Here is an 11,010-nt window from a genome sequence, read left to right as displayed (position 1 = left end):
CTCTCTCTCTCTCTCTCTCTCACACACACACACACACACACTCACTCTCACACACTCTCTCACACACACACACACACTCTCTCTCTCATGGCAAGTTAAAAAACAATGCTGATAGTTGCTGATGGATGATTGGTGGTTTGTAATTTCTCTATATTCCTCTGTGACGTCACTGGATGATCTACAGCTGGAAGCCTTTGGCTCTAAATCAGCGAGTTTTCCACCGATGGCAGCAGAGATATTAGGCTGCTGTCCCTTTAAGACCTAATGCTCAGGTCCAATATTCAGCCCTTTTGATGTGTGCGTGAGTGAGAGAGTGTGCGTGAGAGAGAGAGTGTGTGCGTGAGAGAGTGTGTCCGCGTGAGAGTGCGTGCGCGCGTGTGAGTGCGGGCGCGTGTGAGAGCGCGTGAGAGAGTGTGCACGTGCGTGAGAGAGTGTGCGTGCGTGAGAGAGTGTGCGCGCGTGTGAGTGCGGGTGCGCGTGAGAGTGTGTGCCCGCGTGCGAGTGTGTGGGCGCGCGCGAGAGAGTGTGAGCACGTGAGAGAGTGTGCGTGAGTGTGTGCGTGAGAGAGTGTGCGTGCGTGAGAGTGTGCGCGCGCGTGAGAGCGTGTGGGCGCGCGTGACTGTGTGCGTGTGAGAGTGTGCGCGCGTGAGAGAGTGCGTCCGCGCGTGAGAGAGTGTGCATGCGTGAGTGTGTGTGCGCGTGAGAGAGTGTGTGCGAGTGCGTGTGTGCGAGTGAGTGCGCGTGTGTGAGAGTGCGTGTGCGTGAGAGACTGCGCGCGAGTGTGTGTGTGTGTGCGCGCCTGAGAGTGTGCGTGAGAGACTGCGCGTGAGAGAGTGTGCGTGCGTGAGAGAGTGTGCGCGCGTGAGAGAGTGTGCGTGAGAGAGTGTGTCCGCGTGAGAGTGCGGGCGCGTGTGAGAGCGCGTGAGAGTGTGCGTGCGTGAGAGAGTGTGCGCGCGCGTGAGAGAGTGTGTGTGTGTGTGTGTGTGTGTGTGTGTGTGTATTTGGGCCTTGAGAACTGGAATGGGCGCTCACATAATGACAGACGGCTTTCCGTTCACTGCTTTGCTATTAAATAAAAGTGACTCCGTGTGGAGCAGGGCTGAACGATGAATCGAAATCGAACCGAAATCGGCTTAAAAATATTAAAGTGTTAAAAATATTTTTCTGGTGCACTTGAGAGCAAAATTAAGAGCTCAGATGAGTAAACTGATCAGAATAAAAATGCTGTTGCATTTATTCGTACCTGGACCATCTGTTTAGTTGTGATAGTGTCTCGGTCTACGTTTCATTCACGCTGCTGTTTTAAGGATGCCTAATAAGCAGTAGCGGCTCCTGACTGTAAGTTTAGGTGGGCAGACTCTGGGTCGTAGCGCTAGTTTATAATAAACTCAAGAAAGCTTGTAGTCTTTACAGTCTAACACATGCACACACACTTTTGCCAGAGATCTAATGCGTTGTTCAGCCAGTGGGCGGCACGCTAATGTTGATTGACAAGCTCAAAGTACACACACATATAATGCTATAGAATTATTGCCTTAATAACGTCTCCGAATGTTGACTTGGAATGTTACAAGTTGAAGAGGAATTTAAGTGAGGAAACGAATATCATGTCTCCTCTCAAAACGAACATAAAACAAACACAACAGAACTATATAAAGGCTTTTAACGTGAACACATGTAAACTACAGGAGTAACACTTTCATTAATGTAAAACACTACTCCACATAGGAAACGCAGACATGCCAGCTGCTTACTGACCTGATGCAGACACATACAGCTGAAGCTGACTGACGTCCTCTTGGTCTGGAGCCAGAGAAGGTAACCTGAAAGTAAGCGGGGAGTCTCAAAACTGCCCAAAAGCCTCTCAATTAGCGCGTGCTGCAGTTCCACTTCTCACCACAGACTCACAGTGTAACGTGTGGGGCGCTGTTGAGTTCCGGAGGACACCGGCACGACTGCCTGCCTGCCGAAGCTTGCGATGAATTTTAATATATCCTGCGCACTTTATGACTTAAAACTGTCAAGAAAAGGCAAAAATGTAAGAGATCTGCTTGTGATAAAGTAGTCGAGCACTAGTCACTTGCTCCTGAACCTGATGAACTCCGAGGCGTGTGGAAAGCTCTGTGGGTGACTCTGAATGTGTCTGTCTGCTGCAGATATCAAGGAGCACGTGAAGCAGATCGAGAAGGCCCTGCAGGGGAAGGAGCCGCGCTTCGTCCTCCGTGCCCTGCGAGCTTTGCCCTCCACCAGCCGCCGTCTCAATCCCAATGTTCTGCAGAAAGCTGTGTCCGGGTATTTCACGTGCAACGCTGCCAGCAAAGAGTTCCTGCTCCGCTTCCTGGACGAGGTACCAGACCCCACAGCTTTCTGTTCCTCGGCGTATGCATTTACAGCTGTGAAGTCAAAAGTGGGGCTGTTCTCTTAATCAGAGTGATATGGGCTGTAAATATTAGCGTGCACACAGACTGCTATGCAGGGCTCCAGACTGGGACTAAACGCTCTCATTTTGCAACCTTTTGTCCTGCCGGTGCGACTGAGTTTTGTTAAAGGTTGCACTGGTGTCACTGATAAACACGGCCATGTCTGTTGCGTATTAAACGTGTTAAAGCCAAGGGCAAATGGGCCAAAAGCAGAACGAAACAGTGCTACTCGTGTGAACCGCTCCACATGGACCATTTATCAGCTCGGCCCAACAGAGCGCACGCAGCGTGGTCTTAGAGCGAATGCGTTTGATCACGTGACTGTTATTAATAGGGGTGCGATGCTAAATCCATTCTGCGGTTTTCCGAAGGCATGGCGATTCTCTCTGGAGTCGATTCTGAGCTCAGATTTAACAGCAGATGGCGCTGCGTGCTTTAGAAACAGCCGTACTCCGATGCTTCCAGTTCTTACACACACACACACACCACTTGAACCTAAAATAATCATTCATGAAGTTCAGAAAGGTTGAAGTGAATTACAAGAGTGTTCACAGTGGGCTGTGTTTACATTAATCTTGCGTCATAAAAGCCGAGGTGCATTTAACCACTTACAATACATGACTCAGCCGAACGCACAAGCGCTCTTCTTCGTGAGCATTTGAAAGCTCAGAATCCATTCCAGAGAGAATCACGATGCATCTGGAAATCTCAGAATCGATCCAGGACCCTAGTTATTAAACCGCGCTGTGAGATCCAGCGAGAAGCGCTCGAGTTCAGCACAGGGTTAGCAGTGACTTTACCGGTTTTGTTAATGAAAGTAAATGTACATCCTCATCCCAGCTCAATCTACTGCTGCTGTCAAATCTGCAATTCCAAGAGACAAAGCGTGTATTTGATTAATTAGTATCATTAATAGTGATGAGTGATTTCAGTGCTGGTGCTAGAGCTTTTGAGTCTGGAGCCCTGCTCGTGGTGTTTTCAGCGTCCTCCGTCTCAAGAGCACTTCATGTTGAGCCCTGACCTTTACTGCAAGTCAGCTCTTCCCTCCATATCTTGAGTGCATGGCTGTAACCGGTGTCTCTGCTTCAGCCGGTGGAGAAGGAAGGAGATGTGGCGTTCAGGCCTCGCACGGGGAAAGCTGCGGCGACGCCGCTCATCCCAGAGGTGGAGGCCTATCTGCAGCTGCTGATGGTGGTCTACCTCACCAACAAGACACGCTACGCCGAGGTCAGCAAACTCCCATTATATCTCATCCGCTGAAAATGTGAATGAACATTCAAAGGGTTTATTCTTAACTATGCATGTGTACCTAAAAGGAATAGGAAATATTAATGAAATAAAAATCTCTGCTAGCAGAGTTAGATTTCACTGCAGTCCAGCACATGAAGCACGGGGTTCTTCAGTTATTTACAGATAATAACATATGGTGTGTGTGTTTTAATCTGATTAATCAAAGAAATACTCGACTGATGAATTGATTGTCCAGATAATCATTAGTTGCATTAGTTTTCCTCAGTGAATCCTCTGTCCTGCACAGGCCCAGAAAGTGTCTGATGATCTGCTCCAGAAGATCGGCTCTCAGAACCGCCGGGCTCTGGACTTAGTGGCTGCCAAGTGTTATTACTACCATTCGCGCGTGTACGAGTTCCTGAACCAGCTGGATGCGGTCCGCAGGTGAGCCTGTTCTCCACATGACCTTTGACCTTAGGTTCAGCTGAGCTGCTGTGGTCACTCTTCTCTCTCGTGAGCACAGCTTCCTGCACACGCGCTTGAGGACGGCTACGCTACGCCATGACGCTGACGGCCAGGCCACGCTGCTCAACCTGCTGCTGCGCAACTACCTGCAGTTCAATCTGTATGACCAGGCGGAGAAACTGGTGTCCAAGTCTGTGTTCCCCGAGCTGGCCAACAACAACGAGTGGGCGCGCTATCTCTACTACACCGGTGAGTGGAGAGCGGCAGCTGGTGGTGTGGTGCTTCAGGTTACTGAACTGTTGGTCACAAGTCAATACTTCCATCATGACTGGCTTCCATTAAACTGACACGTGGTTTATATTGTAGTGAGGCTTGAGCACTTTATCAAGGTAATCGTCAAAGTATTCTGGATTCACTACAACAAGTTCAGCTCAATCAACAACATGTTGTGTTGATTACAAAAATAAACTCAATGAATCCCTCCTTTTCTTTAAAAATGTGTCATAGTGAGGCCATTTTTACAAACTGTGCTGCGAGAAAGCGCTTGAATTCAGCAGGAATGTCAAATATAAATGAATAATAAATGTTGTTGTATTATTATATTTGTCATGTCTGTTGTATTACACCGTGTCCGGATCAGCTGCGACATGTGCTAATGCTACAGTGTTGTGAAAAATAGTAAATTTAACACTAACAATCTGTATCCCAACTCAAACCCAGTGCTTTGCTGTAAAATGTGCATTTCCATGAGACAAATCTGTACTAATATTTGTGCACTGCACATTTTGAGGGCGGATCAAGGCCATCCAGCTGGAGTATTCAGAGGCGAGGAGGACGCTAACGAACGCGCTGCGTAAAGCGCCGCAGCACACGGCCGTGGGCTTCAAGCAGACGGTGAGTGTGTCTGTGTGTGTGTGTGTGTGTGCGACTGGCTCCTGTCGCTGCTGCTGTGAGTGACGGCTGTGTCTCCGTCAGGTGCATAAGCTGCTGATCGTGGTGGAGCTGCTGCTGGGGGAGATTCCTGACCGCCTGCAGTTCCGCCAGCCGTCTCTCAAGAGGTCCCTCATGCCCTACTTCCTGCTCACACAGGGTACTTCCTCTCGCTCACACAAATCCTTGTGTTGAAGAATGCATTTAAAGTACACATGAAATCAACATTGACCATATGTGACCCTGCAGCACAAAAGCAGTGTTAAGTCGCTGGGGTATATTTGTAGCAATAGCCAACAATACATTGTATTGGTCAAAATTATCCATTTCTCTTTTATGCCAAAAATCATTAAGATATTAAGTAAAGATCATGTTCCATGAAGATATTTAGTAAATTTCCTACCGTAAATATATCAAAACGTAATTTTTGATTAGTAATATGCATTGCTAAGAACTTCATTTGAACAACTTTAAAGATGATTTTCTCAATATTTAAAGATCGTGTTCCATGAAGATATTTTGTAAATTTCCTACCATAAATATATCACAACTTAATTTTTGATTAGTAATATGTTATTGCTAAGAACTTCATTTGAACAACTTTAAAGATGATTTTCTCAATATTTAGATTTTTTTGCACCCTCAGATTCCAGATTTTCAAATATTGTCCTATCCTAACAAACCATACATCAATGGAAAGCTTATTTATTCAGCTTTCAGATGATGTAGAAATCTCAATTTCGAGAAAATGACACTTATGACTGGTTTTGTGCTCCAGGGTCACATATTTGTTTTGTTAGCGCACACTGCTATTTTTGTGGTGAACAATTCATCCGTGCAAGTCAGTCCACAAAACAAAATAGTTTGCTTTCGTAATCTTGATGTCAGTTTGACGGCTTGAGCATAACATCCTTAAACACGCCCCTCCAACTGTCAGTGTTCTACGTCCAATCAGTTCACAGTAGAACAAAACAAGCCACGCCCTCTGTTTACTCATTCAGTGTTCCGTTTCTCTCTGAAGCACGTCACGATATGGAAGTAAAGTCGGACTTTAAATACTCCTGCTGGGGGTGTCACGAGACCGCGTGCTTCAGCAGTGTGAGGATGTGTATCGTAGATATGAAAAATGGAGTGTGACTAAACATGAGAAAATCTAATTCTGCTGTGAAGCAGCTCGGCTGAAGACCGTAGTGTCATTATGTTGCACTCCAGTCATTTCAGTGTTGATTCAGTTCATTAACAGAGTCGATGTTGCTCAATGTGTCACTTATGAAGCTAGTTTGATTGAGCTGTAAGTGGCTGCTGAATAGAACGGGTGTGGGAGGCATGGTAGGGGTGTCCAGACCTGTGTGTTTTAAGGGGAAAAAAACAATTTTCCATTTGTCTTAAAAGTGATTACATTTGTAATTCTGAGCTTCCTGTTAAATGTTGTATGAGTGTGGATCATGAGAGCAGCATAACGTCACACTCCTAACAGGATTAGTTAATAACAGTGTGCTGTTTCTGCCCTGTCTAGCGGTGAGAGCTGGAAATCTGGCCAAGTTTAACCAGGCGCTGGATGAGTTTGGAGAGAAGTTTCAGGCCGACGGCACCTACACGCTGATCATCCGTCTGAGACACAACGTCATCAAGACCGGTGAGTGCTGCTGATCTTAACCCTCGTTCCTTTGTAGTGGCGTCTCACTAACACAAAGCTCATGGAGTCCTTCTGCAGTAGTACAGACTCGACTCAGGCGCTCTCTAGCTCTTCTGTAGAGCTCTGCTGTGTCGTCTGTGTCTGTGTGAGTCAGAGTAAAGATTGACTTCCATTCACGCACACCTGAGTGCTGGAGGCCCGAAACACGAGCTCAAGCCAAGGAGTTTTCTGAAGTTCGTGTTTGGTATTCGAATCTCTTAAAGACGTGTGACCAATAGAAGATCACACCGTGAACTCCTAGCTGAATTACAAGAACACAAACTTTACAGCTGCTACTTCAGCGTTGCAAAAAAAAGTTGCATATTTTTACCTTTTGGCTAAATTATGATTAGTCGTGTTGAATTTGTTGACCTTTTTAAAAAAGACACTGAAGAGTCTTATCATGACTGAAGAAGTGTTGAGTGTTCAGTCTAGTGTGCACACAACACTTAAAGGCTTGGTTGAAATAAAATATTTTACTAAGAGTGTAGTCCAAATAAATTGATCAGTCTGACTCTTACCTTAAAGACCTGTTTGTCTTCATGCATGTAATACAATTAAAACAATCAGTCATTTTATTCTTTTTCTCAAATAAGTTTGATACTTAGCACGTCTTTGAAAAGCACCAATAATCAGTGATTTAAGAGTCTTTAAAGAAACCGAAGCTGCAGTAATTCTGAGGTGGAACCGATGAGGCTTTCAGTGACGCTCATGAAGATGTTCTTTAAAGCTGCACAATGGAAGATCGTTTTTTTTTCTTAAGCAAACTGACAAACAATTTGATTCTTGAGCGAATACAGATTTATTTTCTAGGATAATGGCTTGAAAATGAATATATTCCAACAAATAATAGAAAAACATATGAAATGGTGTGTCTTGCTGATCAGTTTCCTTGTGTCAGATCTATTGTGTTGTAATACTCTGTAGGGCTGTCAAAAAAAAATTGAATTTCGAATATTCGTCAAATAAAAAAAAAAAAAGTCCACATTCGAATGCAAAAACGTTTGAATTTAAGGTCTGCGTCAGCCGTGAGGCAGCTTATCAGCGGCGCACGAAATGCGATGACGATGTATGTGCAATTGATTGCATTTGAATGCTTTTGTTAGCCTATCCAGTTGAAGCCACTAGATGCGGCGCTGCTACGTTGTTCATTCAATATATAGCGGAAAACGAGAGCATCAGTGTGGAGAAGATGTTGTTTACGTCAAAACTGAAACCAAGCCGTTCACACAGAACGCATATTTATCACATTTTCTAGAGGGGCATCTATCAGCACTGCACTCGCGTCTCGCACAAGAGAGCAGCATGTTTAGAAAGCCATGTAAAATTAATGCAAGTTCAACTTTTAAAAAACATGTCTCAAGATGTTATGGCGGTTTTCCCCATCCCACTGTATCTCATGTTGTTAAATGAAGAAAGTAGCCTACTCTTTGTGATTGGCTTTCGGTCCTTTGTATTAAACTATGCATACATGGTGCAGGGTTTTTTTCTAATTGTTTAAGCAACTTTATTAATTATATATGGTTTTTAAACATTATGCACTTTTTTTCAAAGATAGTTGTGTTATTTTATTACGCTTTGAAGAAACGCGCATAATATTTAGCTAGATGTGCCCTCTTGTGGCCTCAGGAGAGAAGCCAAAAGCTTTTTTCCCCCTAACTGAAATTATGCATTTTTAAATTTGAATATAATTCAAATTTTGATAATATTTAAGTAGAAAATTTGAATGTAGTTTTTCAGTCATTTTGACAGCTCTAACACTCTGTCACTGGCTTGATTTGACGAAGGGAATCTGTTGAGTCTCCGCTCAGTCACCCTGAATATTTCAGAATATTTCTATACACAGGTGTGAAGTTTGCAGATGTTACTTCAGCTCCAGTGTTATCAGGTTATTAGCTTCCTGCAGAATCATGTGCTGGTGCCACCATACACACAGACTCCCCTCATGTTAGTCTGGATCCCTGATGATGATGAAGAGGTCAAAACTGGATGCTAACTGTGAGAATAGATGATAGAATCGGTTTTGAATATGAATGGCTTAATGTGACTCACCAGCTCTTCAGTGCATATGAAGTATTTGACTGCCAGCTTTATATCCATGGCTGTGTGATGCTGGGATCGTCAGCAGGTGTGGCTCAGTGTTCAGGCAGCTGGGTGTGTTTGTGATGTGTCTGCAGGGGTGAGGATGATCAGCCTGTCGTACTCGCGCATCTCTCTTGCTGACATCGCACAGAAGCTGCAGCTGGACAGTCCTGAAGACGCAGAGTTCATCGTGGCCAAGGTCAGGCTCACTCACTCACTCACTCACTCACTCGTGCGGTCGTGTTCATCAGGGACTGAGCTGAAGCATGTGACCGTCTCTGTCTGTCCAGGCCATCCGTGACGGTGTGATTGAGGCCAGTATAAACCACGAGAAAGGTTACGTCCAGTCGAAAGAGACCATGGACATTTACAGCACTCGCGAGCCTCAGCTGGCCTTCCACCAGCGCATCTCCTTCTGTCTGGATATACACAACATGTCCGTCAAGGTACGAGAAACACCAGCAGAAGGGTCTTTGGGATTTAACTAATAATTACATCGATTCATTGGTTTGTTCATGTTACTTGAGGCTGGACTACTTCAAGTAGTAAAGCATATAGTTCATTATATATATATATATATATATACAGTATATACAGTGGGTACGGAAAGTATTCAGACCCCCTTAAATTTTTCACTCTTTGTTATATTGCAGCCATTTGCCTAAAAATGGCTGTCCACCAACGTTTACCATCCAACCTGACAGAACTGGAGTGGATCTGCAAGAGGGAATGGCAGAGGATCCCCAAATCCAGGTGTGAATAACTTGTTGCATCTTTCCCAAAAAGACTCATGGCTGTATTAGATCAAAAGGGTGCTTCTACTAAATACTGAGCATTTTTCAGTTTTTCTTTTTTAATAAATTTGCAAAAATGTCAACAATTCTGTGTTTTTCTGTCAATATGGGGTGCTGTGTGTACATTAATGAGGAAAAAAAATTAACTTAAATGATTTTAGCAAATGGCTGCAATATAACAAAGAGTGAAAAATTTAAGGGGGTCTGAATACTTTCCGTACCCACTGTACACCTATAGCTACATGTAGCTTCTTCGTCTTCTCCGTGGTGGATTATGGGAAATAAATGAGTGGGAGTGAACAGATGTAGGGCATATAGGGAGTGGTTTGAGTGTGGGGAACTGAATTCTGCTGTTTCTGTGCAGGCCATGAGGTTTCCTCCAAAGGCCTACAACAAGGACCTGGAGTCTGCTGAGGTAAGCCCGACACGCGCTGCAGAGCGTCTGCTGAGAGACGGAAGCTGACCCTGTCCGTGTGTGTTCACAGGAGAGACGAGAGCGGGAGCAGCAGGATCTGGAGTTTGCTAAAGAGATGGCAGAAGATGATGACGAGAGTTTCCCATGAGTCTGCAGCGGCTCACATCTCGTTTGTTTTCTTCTCGTATGTTCCTCCCAGGTGCTTCAGCTTTGCTCTTATTATAATCCAGAACATTATAAACATCACTGATTCTCCAGCTGTGTTTGGTTTTTTCACCGGTGCATGCATCAGTTTCATACATTCATAGCAACGATGCGGTTTGCTGCAAAACATCTCAACTAAACATAATAGCGTCTTGTTAGAAAGGGTTGAGTTGAGTTGAAAAGCATCGTCTTGCTTTACCAAATGAGCAGAATTCAAAATGTAAAGTGAGAATAATTTGGAATGAGTGGAATTGACTGGCTGAAGATAAAGTGTCAGGTTGTTAACAGACAGTAAAGTCTGTGTTGTTTACATTTAATCCTGTTTTTTCACTCATTGAAATGAAAGGCTTTATTTAGATGTGATTGCAGGGGCGCAACTCTGGTCTGACGAAACTTAGTGCTGCTGGGTAATGGTCTGTGTTCAAATGATTTTAATTTGTGTTGGATTATCAAAAAACAACAAAACACAATCTTTCAGGAAAGTGTTAACATCATTTTTAAGGGAAAAGGTTATTGTTTTCATTGTTTTTGACTCGTGTAACCAAAGATACAAATCAAATAAACGGTGCTTTTAGTTTTTCACGCAGGTCTAACTACTGTTCAGGGGAAAAAAATATTATAATGCATATATGTATAGATTAGAGATGAAATGGTATGAAAATTTCATATCATGATTATAAGTAGCCAGAATGATTATGGTTGTCAATATTATCAGTATTGTTAAAATGTGCTGGAAATGTTCAAAAAGTATTCATACGCTGAAATCATATCACCAAAACTAACGACAAATAAAAT

At 44.0% G+C, this 11,010-nt stretch overlaps 1 protein-coding gene across 1 annotated transcript in view; it reads left to right on the top strand.

Moving 5' to 3' along the window:
• Positions 1–10,263, top strand: part of psmd3 (proteasome 26S subunit, non-ATPase 3) — a 16,523-nt gene extending 6,260 nt beyond the window's left edge. The window contains exons 2-12 of the mRNA XM_016575302.1: positions 2,157–2,347; positions 3,510–3,647; positions 3,958–4,094; positions 4,174–4,364; positions 4,906–5,009; positions 5,091–5,205; positions 6,562–6,681; positions 8,898–9,001; positions 9,093–9,248; positions 9,961–10,011; positions 10,082–10,263. Of these exons, the coding sequence (XP_016430788.1) occupies positions 2,157–2,347; positions 3,510–3,647; positions 3,958–4,094; positions 4,174–4,364; positions 4,906–5,009; positions 5,091–5,205; positions 6,562–6,681; positions 8,898–9,001; positions 9,093–9,248; positions 9,961–10,011; positions 10,082–10,159 (1,385 nt within the window). The 3' untranslated portion in view covers positions 10,160–10,263. The remainder of the gene's footprint in view (positions 1–2,156; positions 2,348–3,509; positions 3,648–3,957; positions 4,095–4,173; positions 4,365–4,905; positions 5,010–5,090; positions 5,206–6,561; positions 6,682–8,897; positions 9,002–9,092; positions 9,249–9,960; positions 10,012–10,081) is intronic.
• The last annotated feature ends 747 nt before the right edge of the window (positions 10,264–11,010 follow it).

Source organism: Sinocyclocheilus rhinocerous, unplaced genomic scaffold (assembly GCF_001515625.1).
Source record: "Sinocyclocheilus rhinocerous isolate Xijiao unplaced genomic scaffold, SAMN03320098_v1.1 scaffold2398, whole genome shotgun sequence".
NCBI lineage: Eukaryota > Metazoa > Chordata > Actinopteri > Cypriniformes > Cyprinidae > Sinocyclocheilus > Sinocyclocheilus rhinocerous.
This window is presented reverse-complemented; position numbering and strand designations above follow the sequence as displayed.